Raw genomic sequence first — 20,546 nt, forward strand, 5'->3', positions numbered from 1 at the left:
CTATCTTTAAGTGCCTCTTGATAAGGTTACGTTCGCAAACTCTATCTGTCGTCTTTAGCCCCTCACAGCTTGATATCTAATTTGTCTTGGAGAGATGTCATGATTACTTCTAAAGAGCGAAGCGTGTCTTCTGTCGGATCTTTGAACCAAATCTAAATAGTATCCAAGGAATCGGAATCAAGCCAATGGCTATGAACCCAAGTAGACTGGCGGCCCATTTTGTCGTCAACGTATCATACACTAAGGCCGGACGTTAGTCTGATATCTCCATAAGTGTCCACATCAATGGCATATAGTAAAACGTACTTTGGATAATGAAAAGCGGGAAAGCGGCAGCAAAGACGTAGCGGGTAAAGGCATTTGCAGAAAGCGCCGAAGCTCCATACCGAGCGCCATAGCAATCAATCATGTAGGTTATGCTAGTTGCCTGATTTGAGAAGTTTTTGTTAGGACTAGACGTTCAATAAGCAAACAGGAGAGAGGGGGGGCTCACAAAGATGCAAAGATTGCCCCAGTTGAATGGAATCAGAGCAAGAATCGGACTTATCCAATGTACACTTGGGCGGGCAGTCCAAGCAAACCAAAAAAGGCCAGTGGCAACTCCAAAACTTCCCATGAGCGCTGGATAGAGACGCTCCTCTGGAGGTATATGGCCCGTTTCACCTCTTTCTCGTGCCTCGGCGCATTTCCGTGTATAGATGAAGCGGTCGCAAAGAACGTTCGTCAGCGTTGCTAATAGCGCGCCAATTCCTAGAGCGATAAAAACCAATCCATTCTGGTGGGAATTGAAGTTGTATGTTTCTTGAAAGACAAGTGGGATGGAAGCGAAGAAGGCGTATAGCACAGCAAAGTCGAATCCAATATAGAGACTCAGGAACAAGACGATGGGTTCGGTGAACAGAAGTTGCAGAGGCCTCACCAAGGACTCGCTTGCCCATTTGTGTATAGCACCCCAGCTCAACGTAGGTATCTTGATTCGGGAAGACGGTTTCTCTTTCTTCATATCGCGCTCGAGGATAGTCTTTTTGTAGGTTTCACTCATACCAAGAGCGAATATACATGTCGCGACGCCCCAAAAGACAGAGACCCATTCGAGCCACCTCCAGTTCAACCGTTCTATGACGAAGCCACCTATGATTGGGGCTGGTTAAGAGTTAGCATTAGGGTGAATACAGCATTTATTTCAAAAGATTGACAATTGAGAGCTGACTTACCAATGCATGGCCCCATAAAAGGAGCCATAACGAAGAGTGCTGTCGATGGTCCACGACGTGCGGGTGGCCACATGTCTGCCATTGTTCCACCACCCACGCTCAATGCTGGGCTTCCAAATACACCGGCGAAGAAGCGGCAAATCACAACTGAGGCAATGCTTTTGGAGACCGCGGCACCGATGAGAAAAAGCGTGGCGATGGGCAAACCCAACCGGTAGACAACCAATCGCCCTGCCGTTTCACTAAGAGGTGCTCCTATCATAGGTCCAAATGCCAGTCCAAGGCAGAAGAGCGAGATACCGAGCAATGAAACCGTTTCTGAGACGTGAAATCTTTCTCCAGTTGCTTTTGCCCCTGGTGCGTAGGCTGAAGACATGTAAGTGCTATCAAAGCGACAAGTCAGTTGGACTATGGCTATACGTGTATGTCTGCTCATTACTTACACCGTAAACGCGTAAAGGGCTACGCAGACCGTATGGTACATCCGCTTTCCATCGCTCCAGTTGTATGGATTGCGAGGATCATCTTCCCACTCCAGCTCATGGTTGCTTTCTGGAGCACTTTCCGGGTCGCTCGAGGGAAAAGAACCTTCTTCCTTTTCGCGACGCGGTGCATCCTCCTTGATGTCCTCTATAGCATCCATATTGACTCGTGACTCGAGAAGCAGCTGAATCTTAGGTCACTAATCAACAACTCAAAGAGCTTGCCAAGACCATATAGGCTCTATGTTTTATATTGGAGACAACAAAAAAGGAAGAGTCAGCGGTGAAGAATCCGGAACAACAGACGCCGGCTCTTTCTTTTCCTTGCAAGGAACTTCGGCAAATCTCCACTACTAGATCTAGGCTCTGAATCACATAATACTCGACCCTAATGGGCAATAATTGGCATCTTGAGCCTCGAGGGGATGGCCCAATTATTTCCACAGTTATTTCCTTCGGCAATTATGAAGCATTCGGGTTGCATGACAAATCTTTTGCCCCAAATAGGCTACCAACCGAGGTAAAAGAAGTTGATACTAATCACTTTTCTCTAAAGGATTTGGGGATGGATCGCTGTAATCGATAGCAATGAATTGCTACTGTCAAATTATCAAGTAAATGCGGAAACGCTTCAGATACGTCGACATACGTGCATCACACGTACTTTGTACTTGATGTGTTGAGACGCTATAACCTGCCACCTTCTGCTGCTAACCAATCACTTACCGTTTCACTACTTGCTCGAGAGGAGAGCAAACAAATAAAAATCCAATAGCCATGAGAGCACAGCTTTAGAACTAGATATGCTATCAAGAGAGTTTGTTTTCTAAAAGGTGGCATCTTCTCATGCGAAGCGTTTGTTTTACCAAATAGGGCATGTCTTGGTCAGATTGCTGGCCAGAATAGACATTACTCAGCAGCGTTGTGAAGGTGGAACCGCTCACAAAAGCCCACCTTGTATCTGTTGCTACTGTATTAGGCGTCTTCAGTAATAAGGGTTTGTTGCAGCGAGATATTCCTTATTTGAAAACTCTTACGGACTCGCCAGCACAAATGAATAGATTTAATGCATGGAGTATACGCATGCAAATAGTGAACATCTTTCTACAATCTCAATGACTCACTCGCGGCTGTCTTCATCTTTTTATTTTGGCGTCTTTTGTCTTAGTTACTTCCCTTGTCGATCGCTGTAACTTGAGCGAAGAGAGAAATTTGCAATGGCTTTTCAAGGCTAGACTCCCAGCCACGGGTTGGTAATCAGAGCAGATAACACAAGAAATGGATGCCTAAAGACTAGGTATAAATAGGCCAATGCTCCCTGCATTCTGCCTCGCCCAAACTGTTGGCAAAGCTACTACAGCAATACAGGAAGGACAAGTAGAGCGCTCTGGTGTAACCTGGAAGGGTTGTATTTTGCGGGCGGACTGTTGTGCATGGAACGATTCGAAGAAGACGGGAGCCACGTCTCGAAAGCGGTAAAGATTACTCAATGCTGACCAGGGCGTAAATGCAGGCAGACAGCAAGAATGCGGAATACTTATCCTCCTTGGTAAGAGATGCCCTTGTAGGTGCAGAGGCTAGCTTTAACGATGGGAAATCAATTCATTCTCTCGAGATGAGATTCGCTGCCCAGGTTCCGGGACTAACACGGATTTGTAAGAAATGAATGGAATACTATGCTTATTACGAAGATGTGGTAAGGCGCTACATCGATCCGCCTAAACCAGAGCGCGCGCGAGTTTGGTCCGGCGAGCAAACGGGGCATTTTAGCCATCACATTTCTTGATTTGGTTCAGTTTCGGGGTCACGTGACTCGATGTCTCATAGCCATAGTCAACTATTAATAATCGTGCTACAAATCGTCGCGTGGTATAATAATTGTCCCCAGTGAAGCGAGAGAGGCCTCGTTGAACTCTCAGTCTTTTGAGTTCTACATCTGCATTCCCTTACCAAGAAAAGGCTTTTGGCGCCGTATCAATAGCTACACGACTTACTGTTGATGAACTCCACTCATCCCATAATCTCTGCGGGCAAAGTAGCTGGACTATGTCGTCTTCATCGGTAAGAGTGAAGAGGAGGCGCACTGAGGAGTCCGACACGGAGGGCAGCGTCTCAGAACCAGAAATGGCCAATACGACAGATACCAGACGGCCAGTACTTGAAAGTGTAGATGGAAACGGGAATCCGGAGCCGATAACTGTATCAGGTGAGTCGAGTGCCCTTGTAGTGTGAGAGCCTTCTGACCCGCATTGTAGAAAAGAGATACCGAGATTGGCGCAGTATGTTCAGTCCCCTTTCTTTTCCGATTCTCATCCTCCAGAGAATTCTCCTATATGAATTTTCACCTTTCCAGGTATAACTCTAGATACTAACAAAGTCTTGCAGAGAATGGATCTCCGCGTCGAGGCGTGTGTTTTGTGTGCAGTAAAGCGGGAGCCTTAGAGGACTGCTACACCTGCCCGAGATCATATCATCAGCATTGTTTGGATCAGCCTGTGGAAACCTTTATGCATCATGATAATTTCTTTTGCCAAGTCTGCCAAAAACGACAATGGCACCAGCATCTACCGCCACTCAGTCCGCCACCATCTCCGCCTCCAGAGAAGCAAAGGGTGGCTCTACCCAGTCACAGGCCAAATACACAGCCTAATAATGAACTCTCCCTGCCTTTACCGTCACCCGCTCCAGCGTCAAATTCGCCGGCTCTCACACCTACTCCCGCCCATGCTCCCGCTCCGGCTACTGCTCCCGCTCCCGCACCAGCAACCCAGAATTCTCAGGCTACGGCACCGACGTCTTTTACTTGGCTATCTCAAAACCAGTACACCACTCCAGTCGCTCGCTCAGGCACGATTTCAAGCCCGCGAGCCTCAACGCCTCTTTCGGGTGTAATCAACATGTCGGGCGTCGGCCGTGGGATGGTAGCCGGTCCACGAGGCCCCCGGTCACGCTTTTCTACGCTACCGGCCGAGGTAGATGATGCAGTCTCTCTACTGCTCAGGGAACTAGAGTATCTGGGTGATGCAAGACAAAAAATCACCCATCTCGAAGATGTGATTGTGAGACTACAGCAGGACGTCAGGATCAATGAGAACGCTCTCAGGCTGGCGCAGCGCAATGCTGCATCATCAAATTCACGCAATTCGGAGGGCCTACGAACCGAGAACGAAAAGCTGAAGAAGGAGGCTGAGGATATGCGTCGATTACTAGCGGATGAGAAATCTCGATCTCACTATTACCAGGCAGATGCGGAGTACTGGAAGTCGCAAGCTCAGACTAAGCAGACAGAATTGGAGGAACTAAGAGGGAAGCTGAAGAATTTACTGGGTGGATAAACTCGTACGAGCTATCTGACGATTTACCATTCTACATGTATATATAGGGTAGCCGGCACGCGTTTTGGCATGGCGTACGTGGGTCAATGATACCAATAAGCATTGGTTTCGCTATTTGCGTCGTGATATACCACCGGCCATAGATATTATAATTCTTACAAGAGATTGCTTTCTGAGCTATATTAAGCAATAGATGCAGGCTTAGGGACACCATGGCCCATTGGTCTTGCTTTTGCCCCGTACTTACCGCATCTTGCCACAATCTCGTGAGAGCTCATTGCCACCGAAATATGCTAGCACGAGTTCGTAGGCAAGCTACTTTTAAACTCATAGAGGCCGAACCATTCATGTAAAGTCCACAGCTCAAACACCATCAAGGAATCGGGAGTAGGAATACCCATCAATGATTGTATACCATAAGCCTCGGCGGGACATTTGACCTGCATCGTCTTTTCGCTCTGTTCTCGCAATGGAGAGTAAATACCTCAATTAACATGGCTCTGAAGAAGGTCGGTTTTGGATCAATGATCAGGGGACATATTACTCGTTACTACTCCACATAGCATAGCTAGTGAGCAAACATCATTTTCTTGTTACTAACTCAGGGCACTCCATTGAATAGACTACAGTGGAGTGAATCATGTTATTTATCATCATTACAACATCTTATATCAGCCTTCTCAGTAGACTTGACTCTCTTGCTCGCTCTGCCATTGAGTTAAGACACCAGCAGCCATGCTGCTCGGAAAAATTAAAAAGTTTAAAGGGGAAAACGTAGAAGACTCAAGTCATATGATGGTATATCTCTGTTTACGCTCGTGTACACAGTATACAAGCCTCTTAGTTACAGTCTAGTTTAAATCGGCTAAGATGAGATAGAAATGCATCCTGTCATCGCTTGTTGGCTTTTAAAAACAGTTTATGAAGTTGCTTTTCTTACATACACGTACCCTGGAACATGTGCAAGAATTCGATCGCTAGATTCGATACAGCCCCCTGATTTAGCTACGGTTCTAAGTACAAAGAATGTATATGTACTCTTTTCCTCTTCGCTATAACAATGTTTAAAGCAGATCAAAGACAATGCAAACAACCACAACAACGATGCCAATTAAACGGAGTTCTATCTAGAGATTATATATAGTGCTAGAAAAGGTATTTGCAACGCAAGTTACTATACGAAACAACGCATGTCTATGTTTAACTCTTGTAACATTCGACAGAGACTTTTACGCTCTGTCAGAAGGCTCGCTCGTTGCTCTATTCCAAGACGTCCGAATAGCGCCCCAGTATTCTTCCGAAAACATTTGCATATGTCGCACATGCCCGCTGCCCTTGAACATGTGGTTATCAGACTTATATCCTCTTTTCCTTGCTTCCGCAATATGCTCTTCTATATCTTCGTATGGAATCAAGTCGTCGTCCTCGCTGTAAACGTATAAATGTCGCGTATCTTTGGTCTCATAATACGGGTCTATAATCGCCTTCACGCTGAAGACTGGAGCAGGTTCCTTTCCGATAGCCCACTCGAGCACGCGATTTCCACAGAGAAAACCGGCCCAAAGGGTTTGTGTAACGGCAAACGGCCAGGGAAACCAGTTTGCAGTTCCCAGAGCCATTGCCCGTGACCAGCGAGCCAGGTTTTCGCGTGTCATGATGACACTGCCAGGCGTGGAATCGAAGACCAGAAGGTGATGCGGCATTGGCCTGTCGTGAACAGCACGATAGGCATTCAGTGTTGCAGCATAGTTTATGCCGCCAGTGTTGGACATGATGTGTGCCAGCACACGATCTTCTCTGTTCTCAATCTCTGTGTCGTCGTTGGATGCCTTGGGAAAGATGGCATCAATTACAGGCCTCATCGCCTGTGTGCGTTGGTCGAGGTTTGACCACATGGCTGTGGAGATGGGAGCCAGCACGACGATCTGCGTTGAGCAGGGGAAGAGATCTCTGTATCCATCGGCATATTTGATCAGGTTTTTGGGCTGTCCATCACCCCATGAGTAGATGAGAACGGCCCTGGGATCAGTTGGACGCTCGACAGCATCGCTCTGTGCATCAGGGTGGCGGATGAAAACCTGTGCTGATAAGGGGGTAAAGCCAGGGAAAAAGTCTTTTTTCTCAATCATGGTGAACTTTTTTAGCGCCAATGTTCCTTAGGATGTGGTAGTAATTGAAGAGGTTGAATCTTCTGGCACTCACTTCACACTCGAATTTGAGCTGAGCATTCAAGTGCCGTCTTGGGATTGATAAAGACTGTCCAAATGATAATAGATCTTCATCTGGCTTTGTTGGGATGTGACTCGCGTTGTTGGGCACAAAATGACCCGCCTGGTCGGCCAAAACTGACAGATTCGTTACTCCTTCTCCGTGCCTCGGCTCGGTGACAAGTCTCGTAAGCAGGTTCGTGCTGCGTCGTACTGCTAGTTGTCAATCCAGCAAAAATCTCCCATTCAAGTTGAATGGAAGATAACAGCGCTATTACAGAGACATAGTAGAGCATTTCGAACCTTGTAATGAGCCGCCTTTCAGAACAGCAAGTGGCACTCAAGCCCTTGTGCAAAAGTCCCCAGATCGATCTCAGTTGATCGCTTTCACATGCTTTGACATGTGCATTGCCGGCCCACTACTATCAAGCGGCCCACTAATCTACAAGTCCACAGGGGCCTTGTTTAGTGCTGTCAGCGCCAACCGAAGGAAGGCAGTTGGGTATTCATGCGAAGGCCGTTGTCAATAAATGAAGTGATAAACCATGTCCACATAGTTCAAAGACCTTATTTGGCAATAGGTGGATTTTGCTTTTTGATGAGTAGTCTCAACATTTTGCAGATTGTCTCATCAATACGAGGGGCAGACCGCGTTGTAGCAGTATCGCCTAAACAGGCTGCCAATGGTATGAACATCACTTCTGCATCGTTTTTGTAAGTAAAGCCTTTCGGCCCTGTGTTGAGATGAAACAGTTTGAGAGATTTGGTAAAGCAAGTTGCCTAGCGATTGCGCTTTGTCATGTGTCGTGGAAACTCCGCTAATATGGAACACTCGAAACGAGCAGAGGGACATCTTTGAAATACAACTTCAATTCAGTCTCAATAGTCATACGAAAGTATATAACGACGTATTAAAGGCTGACTTCTTCCAATATCTGCCCAGTTTATATCATCTTGAATCGCCTATGTTGGGATATTGGCAGATGTATCCAATATCGCATTGTTACTTTTGAAATTCCGGGCGGACTTTGATCTCCTCAACAACTTGTGCCGCATCAGGGTCGCCTTCTGCGGCTAAACGGTGTAACTCATCAGTGTTATCCTTTACCCATTGCTCGAAATGACCCGGCTATATTGCGTTGGTAAGTGTGTAACCTTGAAAGTTTATGGCTCTAAACTTACTAGTGGGAGATGGAAACCTGCTTCTTTCGCAACATCCAGCTCTCCCATGATAAAAACTCCTCTAAGCTGTTTTGCAATAGAATCGTTGCCAACAGTCTCATTCCAGAAACTCTCTAGCTTGTCAGCCATGCCTTCTAAGGCCTGTTGACTGCGACTAGTGCCACTTCGTAGGCTGACAAAGAGACGGTTAATGCGTCTTTGCGTACCGCCGACGTAAGAATCGGCCAAAAGCCCTTCGGAAACATCGATAAAGCGGACGTTTACGATGAACCTTGGTGACTTGAATGTAGTTGCATGCCAGTCTGTGATGGTGCGAACCAGAGCCAATTTTTGAATCTGGGTGAGTTTGGTAGCGAGTTCAAAATGATACATAGGCATCTTGATAATATAACGATGATGAAGTAATAGTTCAAGCTACTAAAAGTTTCGAGAAGTATATGACTGGTATTATCATCTAGTTGCCTAGTTGCTCCTACTAGGTTATTAAGTATATCGACTGCAACCGATATCGGCTTGCCCAAATGTCTTCCCCAAGTCGATAGGTGGAATCAACTTGGAGATATTGACAAGGAATCCACTTAAAGGATTGGTCATCTGTCCGAAAAGAGAAATGGCTGCGCGCCATGCTGACAGACTGTTGATCCTCCGCGGATACTGTCGGCAGAGATATTAAAAGCAGGTCGGGAACATGGAGAAGCGAAGGGCGTGAGTAGGTAAAGTTGATGACTAAAGTAAGCCAAGATTGGTTAGAGAGGTGGTTGAGGAGTGCCTATACAGGCATTTACGGCTTCTAATCTTCACATCTCTAGCAACACTCCGCTAATCTTAGGCCATAAGGCCAACTGCTTAACGAGTGACATCACCATTTTAAATCCTAAGAATTGATGGTGAATGTCAATTGACTGACAGATACTACGTTCAACTCTATCAAGCATCAGAACAGAGTTAATAAATGGATTATCGTTTTAACATTGCTTTTCTGAGACTACGCAATACGGCACGCGAGTGTCTACTTTCTTGGCAATTAGACAGAAAACACAAGATCAATTTGACGTTTTTGCAAGAGGTTCAGTGAAACCAGCTGGCATCTTAACGGCTGAGATGACCAAACCTCAGTTGCCAAGATGCTGACAAAGATAATCATCGATGCAGCCTATGTTGGCTTTGAAGGCCTTCTATTACTGCTTTCATCACCTGTGCTTTCAAAGCATCCTGTTTTTGGAAGAGTAAAGTATCCTCGTCGTCTTGGCGGACTTACTTTACGGCCTTCTGCGGTCCTCTGCGGTCTTCGGTGTTACGCGGTGTTTTAATAAGTCCGCGAAACTAGCTATTGTTCTTAAAACTTTACGAGATAGTGCCACAAAGTATAATAGATCGGAGATAAGCAACGCAGACTACTCGGTCGGTTTCTGTATTGCCGATATAATCAAACGAAGTTACTCTATTGTCTGACAAATTTCGCTGACGAAGCACAAAGTTGGAGGATTTTAAAGCCGTGCACGTCTTGGGTGGCCAGTTCCTCTTCGTACCTTGGTTAAACTGCTTCACCCACCTACTCTATATAAACCCACCGAGTTCAGTCTGATCTTCTCGGGTTCACACTCCACAAGTATCACAAGCACTCTCTCTTTATCAACTAACAAGCAAAGCACCAAACATTTCGACTGCCAAAATGCAAGAGAAAACGGCCTTCCTGTTGATCGACCCACTGAATGACTTTTTGCATCCAGAGGGCAAGGTCTTCCCTGCTCTCAAGGCTAGCATTGAGGCTACCGACACGGTGAACAATCTTCAAAAATTTGTTAACGTTGCAAGAAAGAGTCATATCCCTATCTTTTATTGCCAGCACCAATTGCATGAAGAAGGCTCATATCATGGCTGGAACCACATGACAAAGAGCCAACTCAGAATCCAACAAACAAACACATTCGCAGCAGGGAGCTTCGGGGCGGAAATTTATAAAGGACTTGAGCCGGATCGCAGTAACGGCGATGCCATTGTGTCGCGCCACTGGAATAGCAGGTAATTGATCGATTCTCTTCATGTTCTTCCATGTGTAAAATGTGCCGTGACTTACGAAGCCATTCAGCTCTTTCGGCAATACTGATCTAGACTATCAACTTCGCCAACGAGATATTACGCACGTTGTCTGTGCGGGCATGGTCGCAAACACATGTTTGGAAGCTACCGCTCGCTATGCGATTGAGCTGTAAGTCGCTAAAGTACAAACTCCAGTATTTACTAGCAGCTAACAACGGTATTTTCTCAGGGGATACCATGTCACAATCATGTGCGTACTCTCGTAGATACATACAATTCTAAGGTGCTGATATGCTGACCCATGTTTTAGAAGCGATGCGACCGCTGGCTTTTCAGTTGAGCTGAGGGATGTCGCTGAGAAGGTTGTCTGGCCCACTATTGTGGACGAAGTTTTGACCATCGACGAATGGAGCGCCAAGTCCAACAGCGCAAAGTAAGTGGCGCAACTATTCTGTTGTCCGGACTTGCCGAGCGGGCAAAGTTTAGGCGAAGCTCTCCCGATCAATTATAGCATTGGGTTCCTACGTATACATAGCTTCTGAATAAAAACGATTTTGGTTGGAATGTTATTGCGCGCAGCACAAAGTAAAGCATGCTGGAAGAAATAAATATATGTCTACAATTCTATGTACTCCTTCTTGACGACCTTATCGCAAAGCTCTTTCAAAGCTTTTGCACCATACTCAAAATCCTTTATTTCGAGATACACTTGAGCCGAGAACCTTGCCCACAAGGATCCCGAGATGAAGGCGATATTCACAAACGTGCTATAATCCTTAGCAAGGCGTTCAAGAATAAAGTCAATGACTTTCCAACGTCTGACAAGGGAACTGAATGCCCATTCTCTTTGACGACAGATGATGCAATTTCCAGGGGAAGACGAACGTTGGCAAAAGCAGTTCGTTTTGTCTCCGGTATGGATAGCGGGCGACTCTGCAATATGTCGACGGCGAGCTTTTCGCCCTCTCGAGCCAACATCTGGCAATAAACCCGTATAGCTTCTTCCCCGCCGCAAATTTCTTGCCTAAAGCGAAGCGCAGCAGGGATGCACAACGGCGGCCCATTGTCAATTGTTCCCGTATAACTAAACTGGAATACGAATGGGTTCTTGGATGCTGGAAGCTCGTATGGGCTTATATACTGTTTCTTCTCTAAAATTTCGGGAAGAGGCTGGAAGCCATGCGACGTTGGAATAGAAGATCGCATGAGATGTTGGTTCTTCAAGGCGACATAGAAAACGGCGCAAGTATGTGGCACAAATAACCATCTAAATATTGCGTCAGAATTAGCTTTCATTCGGATAATGAGCAGATATTGAAGAACAGAACTTACTTGTGACAGTTCGTAGTGAAGAAATCGGCTCCAAGCCTCTCCATGTTCAGATCGATTAAGCCAATTCCATGAGCTCCATCGATAGCGCTTAGAACTCCAAAGTCTCTACAGATCTTTGTTAGGCGTTCAAACGGTATTCTAAGTCCTGGCATGCTCATAACTGTATCGAAAATGGCTACGCGAATGCGACCGTGGTTCTCTTGTAGGACCGATTGAAATGCCTCGACAAGCGTATCATCATCGTCCACAATTGGATCGAATGGAACACGAATGCTGTCCACAGTTGTAGTCTCCACAAGATAATCAATTGTCTTCTCAATTGCTCCGTAAGTTCTTTGTATGTAAGCAATCATGTCTCCTGGCTGGTAGGTTAAATTGCGAAGTACAGTGTTCAGTGCCGTTGTTGCGTTTGGTACTAGAACAATTTCATCTCTATCGGCAGCATGTAGATGACTAGCAATGAGCTCACGGGCTTCATCTAGCTTTGCCGGATATATGTATCGGACAAAATTATCAGGCTCGGCTTGTACAGCGTCTTGGACAGAGCGCAAAGCATCTCGCACTGGACGAGGATATCCACCATAAGATCCTTTTGAACAACATTAGCTATGTCTTGCAATATGACATGATCTATCCTACGTTTCACTAACCTTGATTCAAATGGATGAAGTCTGGTTTAAACATAAAGTATTTCTCTCCAAACTCTTTACCGAATTTGGGAGATTTGGTGGTATCCATTGAGCTCGCCATCGACGTTGCGGAATAAGCTCTTGAGCCGTAAATAACTGTTGTGTAGCTGATGTCGTATTGGTATAACGAGAAAGCTTGACTGATAGAGTGAAGAAAAGACTTGGACTTGTTGTCGTTGGAGATCTTCCTCAAGAAACCGACTTAGCTAATATACCTTACCTGAGAATTCTGGATGCCGCGCAGAGGTACGCCAATCCGATCACGGCGTATCCAAAGCAAATTTCCGCCATTTTTGGTTTCCCACCAATAATCGACAACAATTAATCGACTAGACTAGTTGCTGCATCGTTCAAAGGTCAACGCCATCGGTGGAAGGACTAGGGCTATTAACGGCTTTGCTGATTCAGCTTGATTACTAAAATATGAGTTCCTTATCACCGGAACCGGTTGGTGCTTCGGGTATGCATTGCCGATGACAAACTGGTTACCTAAGATGGAAAAGTGCATCTTGAAAAGGCGTCCGATATAGGTGAGCAATATGGAATCACTGACGCTACTACGCCCTTGTGGCGGGGCTGACAACAAGAGCTCAGCTCTGACTGCGACTTCGAAAACAACACACAAGTGAGACCAATAGTTTTTTTAAAAGATAAAAGACTGAGTATTAGACAAGCTTTCAGCATTCATACCCATCATTCATCGGATACGAGTTCATAAACTTTATTCATCAAGTCTCCTACTTAAACAGACAAAATGCCTAGCCCACAGCCTGTTCAAACAGACGCCGCTCCGGCGCCCATTTCACTCTTCTCGCAGGCTCAAGTCTACAATGGCCTCGTGTACTGTTCAGGAAACATTGGTATCGACCCCAAGACGGGCAAACTTATTGAGGGCACCGTTGCGGATCGTACTGTAAGCAAGCGTTAGTATCAGCAAGGAAGATCCTTAAACACTGACACGGCGTTCACAGGAACAAACTATCCGTAACATATCTGCGCTTTTGGAAGCGGCCAACTCATCTCTCAAACGCATCATCAAGGTCAACGTCTATCTGACGACAATGGACAACTTTGGGCCAATGAATGAAGGATATGCAAAGTTCTTTTCAGCTCCATTTCCTGTAAGTGTACTTTTAATCCACTACAAACAAAGATAGTTAACATGCTTTAGGCCCGAACATGCGTGAGCGTCGCTGGTCTGCCAATGGGTGCAGATGTAGAGATAGAGTGCGTCGCAGCATTGAACGAATAGATATACTTTTTGTCTGTTTATACAAATAAACGGACGTTGCGTGCACATTAAACTCGATACGTACCTATAGTGAAGGCATAAGCCATACTCCTCTCGTAGCTGAGGGGAAATTGAAGTTGTCGCCTGAGGGAGTGTGTCTTTATATTGTCTATATCTCCTACTCCATCCAAATGCCATTTTAGGTCAGTATACTTGCATTCAGTTGGCAATTAATCCGTAACCTTATAGGTAGCTATCTTGGCGTTCAATTGTCCTGTATAGTAAGAGAAGACACCTTTCCATCACTTCTCCCAATAGCCTAACCAATATACTAGCCTGCTCTAGCCAACCGATTACGACTTCAGGTGTAACAGACCACGCCAATCAGCACCAGTACGTTAGAGTAGCGGCCTCGCATAGTAATGAGGTTCCAAAGTTATCATATCGTGGGTGGCCCAGTCCATGGCTGTAAGCCATGTATTTTCAACTTCACGAAACCCATGTCCTATTGCGGAGCAGTATTTCCGGCTCTCTGGTAATAGAGATGCGGGTAATATTCCCGGCCCCCGGGAATATATTATTGGCCCTGTATTTCCGCCTCTGGAAGATCCAGCTGCACGCTTATTCGGCCCGCATAGTGTAAGGAGATCCCCCTACGTATGCCACCAATCGAAGGATCTCCATGTCAGCTACTGCACTACGACGTGTAAAACTTCCGAGCGCAGCCTCAAATGACCAGTAGAAGAGGATTAGAACAGGTTATATAGAGCACCTTCATTGTTCTATGGTTTATGTGGCTTAATAGTCTACATGCATCTGCAAATAATCTGCATAGATCTACTACATAGCCCTTTACACCAATGACATTATCTTCGACGCCCGGTTTCGTCAATATTTCATTATTTTGTTTCATACCGCTTGAAATTATTGGGTCGCCCTGTATGTACATATCAGCTGAGCCCAGGGGTGCCAGTCGAATGATCTTTCGGATCAGCTACTTTCCAGAAGCTGTTTGAATTGATTGAGTACCAATACGGCCAGTCCACACGTCCAGGTACCTGGTTTATGACACGTGTAATCCGAGATGGAGAGAAATTCACGTCCCTCGTATAGATGAATGCATGCATTGTTTACAGAAGCATACATTTGAAGATCAAGGCTTTCTTGGCAAATCTGCTTTAGCCTAAACTGCGTACAATGTATTTTATAAATTATAGTACCATACGCACGAATTCTGTAACTTAACTCTTAGAGGTCATCAAGAAGGCTGAGCAAGACGAATTTCTGGAAAGGCCTATTAAATGTAAGAAAATTAGTCCTTTAGTAAGACTAAAGTCTTGCAATATTTATTTATTATATAGAACAAATGGCGCTCAAGTCGTACGACAAGCGTCGATTCATACTCAGTCAATGTGTATAATGCTGGCCGGGTGTAATGGCATAGTGCCTGGTAAGCACTTAGTTTCGACTCATCTTGAGTCTTGGCCTACGCCCAGGTCTAAACAGGCGATCCGCCCCAACCGAACCCCCGCTTGACATTTCCATTATCCCGGACCGGGCCGCCAACGATTGACCACTAATGACCATCAAAAGCTAGATAGAACTCCAGGCCCGCCATTGATGCTCGATCTGCAGTCAGCTTATCACTTTTGTGTAAGTTAGAAACGATGTGCCTGCTCAGGCCTGCTCAGGGGTAACTGGGACCTTCTGTAAGCCCTAAAGCATTTGTAGGAGTTTGTGGTCTGTCGTCTTGAGCTTGCTTCTTACGAAAACGAATTGTCGACATGTGAAAAAGATGAATGATTTAAATGTTGAAAGCTTCATTGACGATTTACAAGTTTACAGAGCAGTCATCAACATTACGCCTAGAAAGAAAGAGAGATGCGCTGGTAGCTTCTGGAAAGACTAGTCGCTGCAGTTTCTCTAAGACCCATTTCCAATCACAAACACGCGGCAGACAGGGATGGCATCGCGATAGAGGGGCACGGTATGCTGCCTTGACCCACTGCTCCTTGCACACCAGGCACTATCGATTGTATCTGTGCTCGTACAAGCATGACTATACTCTCTTATTAAGTGAATGCTTCAAGGGGTCTAGAAAGCCAAGTAAAGCTGCAAATCAGCACTAACAACTTGACAAGAAAGATGACTGGGGATTGCTCGAGGCGATTAGGAAGGGCTTCCTTGGCGTGATCTTCTGGCCCTTGTCTGTGAATATTTGCTCACTTGACTCAGTTCCACAACGGCGGGCCGAAGGATTTCTCAGAATGAAACATAGCGCATGCATATATATAAGAGATCAACGCCAGTATGGCTCTAGAAAGGGCTACTCAGCACTCACTTCCCTCTTCACTGATACTTTGACTTTCATTCAGAGTTCAGCATGCATATCAAGGAGAGCAAAGGGCTCTTCGCCTTGGCGAGTCTTGTTGCCCCAACGGTTGGCCTTTCATTTACATGCCAACCGGGTCAATCTTGCTGGCCCAGCCTCCAACAATGGGATGCCTTCAACAAGACGGTATCTGGACGCCTCAAGACTCCAGTTATGCTTGGAAGTCCCTGTTTCCCTAGTTCCAAAGACTACAACAAAGAGGTCTGCGCCGAGGTCTTGGGACAATACGGAAATGGCACCTTCCGAGAGACTACGTTCGGATCTACCCAGTTTACGCAGTGGGAGTCTTGCGGTGCTGAGAACTGTTATCCCGGCTTGGTTCAACCTCAAGCATCGACATGTTCCCTCGGAAGAATATCTCCCCTTTTCGTCGACGCGTTGGAGCCTTCCGACATTAGCGCCACCATCGCTTTCGCAAAGCAGCACAATATCCGCATCGTGCTCAAGAACACTGGACACGACTACCTGGGACGTAGTGCTGCAGCCAACACTCTCGGCCTGCGAACTCACAGCATGAAGAACATGACGTTTGCGTCTTCCTTCTCCGCCAAAAACTGCTCTGCCGCTTCTAACAAAAAGAACATTGGTATCATTGGTGCAGGTGTCACCGCAGAGGATGCAATTGCATTCTTCAACGACCATGGCATGATGATCACTATGGGAGCTTGCCACACAGTTGGTATTGCCGGTGGATATGGCCAGTCTGCAGGTCACGGCCCGCTTGGCCCTTCCAAGGGCTTGATGGTTGACCAAGCTGTTGAGTTTGACGTTATCACAGCAGATGGCGTCTTCAGAACGATCAACGAATGTAACGACCCCGACCTCTTCTGGGCCATGCGTGGTGGCGGTGGCCAGTCATACGCCGTTCTCGTCAACTACAAGTTCCAGGTCTACCCACAAACCAAGTGGGCTACATGGCTGTTCAACGCTACTATTACTCCGCCCAGCTCTAATGTTACAGAGAATACCGTCTTGAGGGACGTTCTCACTGGCATGTCAAATGATCAGGAATCATGGTCAAAGGCCGGCGTTGCTGGATACAACAACGTTTTGCCCGAGTCTCTCACATTCTTGGAGATTCTGCCTGCTGACGGCGATCCTTTGACAACCCTTAAGAATTTGACTGCCAAGTTTAACACGCTGTTGACGACCCACCCCGGCATCAACGTCATTGAGAGCACCTACCAGCAATTCGACAGCGAGACAGACTTCTTCATCGGCCAAAACACCTTTTACACTCCGAACACCGCAGTTGGACTGTCGTCTTCGGTCCCAAGTCGTTTTATCACCGTCGACAACTTCGAAAGCTCCGAGAAGATTGACACTCTTGTGACCAGTATTCTCAACGGCTTGGAAGCCGCCCGCGTACAACTTGGCGAAGCACTTGCAGGCGGAGCAAACGTTTTCCTCCTCAAGACTGCCCCATTCAACACGCCCGACTCAGCAAACAAAACCAGCACCCACCCCGCTTGGCGAAAGACTTTGTGGCACTTGGTTTACGGTGTTAGCTACGAGCCTGGCACTCCTGATGCCACCGCCAACCTGATGATGTCGGGTGCCCGCGCGGCCATTGACAAGATCAAGGCTCCGTTGTCTGTCCAGGCTGCCTATGTGAACGAGGCTGATCCAGCTGAGCCCGACTGGCAGAACGTGTTTTTCGGTGAAAATTACGGCAAACTTCTCGCCATTAAGAAGAAGTGGGATCCGGATACCGTGCTCAACTGCTACAAGTGCGTTGGCTACCTTGGAGACCAGGATCCTATGTACTCTTGCTACGGCAGCAATCCCAAGGCATCAGTGCAGTATCCTTTTAACTAATGGGGATAAGTAATGAATGAGGTATGATAGATATTGATATAGTGTAATGCATATAATGATAATATTCGAATTAACAATCTTGTCTAATCCCATCGTGAAAAATTGTACTACTGAATGATAGAGCAATTGCTCATAGTTAAGCAAGTTGGATAATATTTGCAAGAGAAAACCCAATTTAGACTGCAAAGTTTGGCACGCAGGGGCAGAAATAAGACCTGTAAAGATTATGCAGAACTTCACTTCTTGTTTTATATATAACAGAAAAAATAAAGGTAGTTGAAGTGGAGGAGGCGTAGAAAAAATAGCAACAGATCGAATAACAAGGTAGAAGAATTTGAGTAAATATCATGATACTTTCAGTATAATGACAATCATGTAATAATAAAGTGCTATGCTTCGCGATTCAATATTTACATGAGAAATGCTTGACACAGCTCGGTCAAGTTCGTTTACACTTGGGAAGCGTACACTTTCCCATGCTGAACATCCCATTCACGAAGCGCAATTTCACTTCAGCTATACATCTCACAAGCTTATCATCTTAAGAATTCCATTCAGATGCAAGATAATACATTAACGGCACGTCATGGTTCGTTTTGATTACAACAGCGGATGCTTCTGCAAATATACATGTGTATTGCGGTCTTTGCCGCCATAGATAAATTATATACATCAAAAACTATTAGGCCATCCGCCACCTTTTACTTCAATCTCTATTAGGCGCTTTAAACAGCAGGGAGGATCCAGGTGGTAACAGACTCAGTGGGAACATTGCCGCTCCACTCCTGGCCACTCTGGGTAGTCAGGTGAATGTAGACATCGTTGCCAAAGGTGTTCTCAATGACGACCGTGCGGGTACCGTCAGGGTTGAGAGAGGCAACAGACTGGATGCCACCGCTGCCCGAGTAGGTGTAGCTGCCAGTGCCGCTGAGGACGGTGGCGCCGACGGGGATGAACTTGCTGTACTGGGCCATCATGTAGTAGGCGGTCTGGAAGGTGTACTGGCCGTTGTTGATGGTGACGAGACCAGTGCAGGTGGCGCATCCACCCTCGGACAGGTGAGGGCCGTCCTGGGCGGTGGTGCCGAGGGTCCAGGCAGCAACACCGGAAGCCCAGTTCTGGAGAGGGCCGATGGTGAAGCTGGAGGCCTGGTTCCAGGAGCCGGTGGAGGGGGTCCAGCACTCGGTCATGTACTGCTCCACGTTGGGGAACTGGTTCTTGAAGTTGGTCAAGACGGTCCAGTCCAGGCTGCTGGCGTAGCAGTGCCATGCAACGGCAGGGACATACTCGGAGGCAATGCCCAGGACCTGCTCAGGGAAATCGGGCTGGTCTAAGTGGATTTGAGTTAGCTAAAAACGCGCCTACTTCATTACAGAGATGTCGATCAGTGCAAGATACATACCGGTGTTGTGGTCGTAAGCCCAGATCTGGGTGTTAAGGCCAGCAGCCTTCAGCGCAGGGCCGACGTAGTTCTGGATGAGGTCTCCCTGCTCGTATGAGAACATGTACATGGTAGGGTAGCCGCCCTGACTGTTCAGAGGCTCGTTTTGAATGGTAATGGCGTCAATGGTGGCGCCGTGGGACTCGTAAGCCTGGATGTACTTGACAAAGTACTGGGCAAAGGAGCTAGAGTACTGAGCACCGTTGTCGGTCAAGTAACCATCGTTGAGGTTGTTGTTGTTGGTGTTGCCATCAATGGCATTGTTGAGCTTCATCCAAGCAGGAGGGCTCCAGGGAGATCCGAAGATCTTCAAGTTGGAGTTGAGGCCCTTCATCTGAGCCAGCATCTGGGCCATGGCGGTACCACGGTCGCCGAGGTTGAAGCCAGTCATGCCGGTATCAGCGTTGCCTCCATTGTCGTCGTAGGTGTAGACAGGGTCGGCAGACAAGTCGGAAGCACCAATGGTGTGTCGCATAAGGGAGAAGCTAGCACCAGCGCCGGTCATGAGCTCGTTGAGCAGCTGGCTGAGGGTACTAGCAGACAGCTCGTTGAAAGAAGCAACGGTGGCATCGGTAACAGCAGCACCGAAACCGGTGATCTTCTGCTTGTAACCGGAGCTCGTGTCGTCAATGCTCAAGTTCCAAGTAGACTCTGAGCCGGGAGATCCAGCGCCCTGAACGGGAGCAGCAATCGAGGAGAGCTTGTAGTTACCGCCCGAGTTGGAGGCATAGGCGGTAGCACCAGCCGCACGAGGGCTGTGGGCAGCAGGCTCGGGAAGAGCAGCGCTGATGGCCACCTGGCCGGCGAGGGAGGCAAAGAGAGAGGCACGCATTTTTCTTTGACTGTTGTTGGAAAGTCTTGAGCTGTCTTGAGCTGGAGTTTACAACTTTGAGGAGCTTGGGCTGCCGATCTCGAAACTCTGCCTTCGAGCTTCAACGTCTTCTTATAAGACTCTCGGCCGATATCACCCTCAACTCCCTGTACCGATTCAGCCCCCCCAGCTCATTCCCATTTCCTCCATGAAGTGATCATCCAGACCCAGCAATTCATAATCACCATCCTCATTTGTGCTAGCATGTTCATTGACTAGGAAGATGAGCATCACAAGTCTACGTATTCATGGCCAGGCAAATACCTAGTTCATCAGCGACGGCGGAGCCGCAACTCAACTGCCACCAATGGG

At 46.9% G+C, this 20,546-nt stretch overlaps 10 protein-coding genes across 10 annotated transcripts; 4 read left to right on the plus strand and 6 right to left on the minus strand.

The window, feature by feature from the left end:
• Positions 1 to 109: 109 nt before the first annotated feature.
• On the minus strand, positions 110 to 1,857 carry TGAM01_v205935 (major facilitator superfamily transporter; the record flags this gene model as incomplete). Its single annotated transcript, XM_018802972.1, has 5 exons — positions 110 to 240; positions 307 to 427; positions 494 to 1,143; positions 1,215 to 1,597; positions 1,658 to 1,857. 5 exons carry the CDS (start codon positions 1,855 to 1,857, stop codon positions 110 to 112), a joined length of 1,485 nt encoding a protein of 494 aa, XP_018663738.1.
• A 1,885-nt stretch (positions 1,858 to 3,742) lies between these two features.
• TGAM01_v205936 (hypothetical protein) lies at positions 3,743 to 5,031 on the plus strand (the record flags this gene model as incomplete). Its single annotated transcript, XM_024549755.1, has 3 exons — positions 3,743 to 3,902; positions 3,952 to 3,975; positions 4,082 to 5,031. 3 exons carry the CDS (start codon positions 3,743 to 3,745, stop codon positions 5,029 to 5,031), a joined length of 1,134 nt encoding a protein of 377 aa, XP_024405514.1.
• Positions 5,032 to 6,260: 1,229 nt separating this feature from the next.
• Positions 6,261 to 7,160, minus strand: TGAM01_v205937 (hypothetical protein; the record flags this gene model as incomplete). Its single annotated transcript, XM_018802970.1, has 1 exon — positions 6,261 to 7,160. The coding sequence occupies one exon, from the start codon at positions 7,158 to 7,160 to the stop codon at positions 6,261 to 6,263; it is 900 nt and encodes a 299-aa protein (XP_018663736.1).
• Positions 7,161 to 8,241: 1,081 nt separating this feature from the next.
• TGAM01_v205938 (hypothetical protein) lies at positions 8,242 to 8,798 on the minus strand (the record flags this gene model as incomplete). Its single annotated transcript, XM_018802969.1, has 2 exons — positions 8,242 to 8,367; positions 8,421 to 8,798. The coding sequence occupies 2 exons, from the start codon at positions 8,796 to 8,798 to the stop codon at positions 8,242 to 8,244; spliced, it is 504 nt and encodes a 167-aa protein (XP_018663735.1).
• A 1,294-nt stretch (positions 8,799 to 10,092) lies between these two features.
• Positions 10,093 to 10,897, plus strand: TGAM01_v205939 (hypothetical protein; the record flags this gene model as incomplete). The annotated part of the gene is made up of 4 exons (XM_024549756.1): positions 10,093 to 10,442; positions 10,510 to 10,629; positions 10,690 to 10,710; positions 10,771 to 10,897. 4 exons carry the CDS (start codon positions 10,093 to 10,095, stop codon positions 10,895 to 10,897), a joined length of 618 nt encoding a protein of 205 aa, XP_024405515.1.
• Positions 10,898 to 11,076: 179 nt separating this feature from the next.
• Positions 11,077 to 12,772, minus strand: TGAM01_v205940 (aminotransferase; the record flags this gene model as incomplete). The annotated part of the gene is made up of 5 exons (XM_024549757.1): positions 11,077 to 11,235; positions 11,277 to 11,727; positions 11,793 to 12,381; positions 12,443 to 12,588; positions 12,702 to 12,772. The coding sequence occupies 5 exons, from the start codon at positions 12,770 to 12,772 to the stop codon at positions 11,077 to 11,079; spliced, it is 1,416 nt and encodes a 471-aa protein (XP_024405516.1).
• A 463-nt stretch (positions 12,773 to 13,235) lies between these two features.
• On the plus strand, positions 13,236 to 13,733 carry TGAM01_v205941 (mmf1; the record flags this gene model as incomplete). Its single annotated transcript, XM_018802966.1, has 3 exons — positions 13,236 to 13,394; positions 13,453 to 13,602; positions 13,653 to 13,733. 3 exons carry the CDS (start codon positions 13,236 to 13,238, stop codon positions 13,731 to 13,733), a joined length of 390 nt encoding a protein of 129 aa, XP_018663732.1.
• A 929-nt stretch (positions 13,734 to 14,662) lies between these two features.
• Positions 14,663 to 14,839, minus strand: TGAM01_v205942 (hypothetical protein; the record flags this gene model as incomplete). Its single annotated transcript, XM_024549758.1, has 1 exon — positions 14,663 to 14,839. The coding sequence occupies one exon, from the start codon at positions 14,837 to 14,839 to the stop codon at positions 14,663 to 14,665; it is 177 nt and encodes a 58-aa protein (XP_024405517.1).
• Positions 14,840 to 16,095: 1,256 nt separating this feature from the next.
• TGAM01_v205943 (FAD binding domain-containing protein) lies at positions 16,096 to 17,922 on the plus strand (the record flags this gene model as incomplete). Its single annotated transcript, XM_018802965.1, has 1 exon — positions 16,096 to 17,922. One exon carries the CDS (start codon positions 16,096 to 16,098, stop codon positions 17,920 to 17,922), a length of 1,827 nt encoding a protein of 608 aa, XP_018663731.1.
• A 725-nt stretch (positions 17,923 to 18,647) lies between these two features.
• On the minus strand, positions 18,648 to 20,195 carry TGAM01_v205944 (glycosyl hydrolase family 30-1; the record flags this gene model as incomplete). The annotated part of the gene is made up of 2 exons (XM_018802964.1): positions 18,648 to 19,252; positions 19,325 to 20,195. 2 exons carry the CDS (start codon positions 20,193 to 20,195, stop codon positions 18,648 to 18,650), a joined length of 1,476 nt encoding a protein of 491 aa, XP_018663730.1.
• Positions 20,196 to 20,546: the final 351 nt, after the last annotated feature.

The sequence above is a fragment of the Trichoderma gamsii genome (assembly GCF_001481775.2).
Source record: "Trichoderma gamsii strain T6085 chromosome Unknown Scaffold_19.2, whole genome shotgun sequence".
In the NCBI taxonomy this organism is placed as follows: Eukaryota; Fungi; Ascomycota; class Sordariomycetes; order Hypocreales; family Hypocreaceae; genus Trichoderma; species Trichoderma gamsii.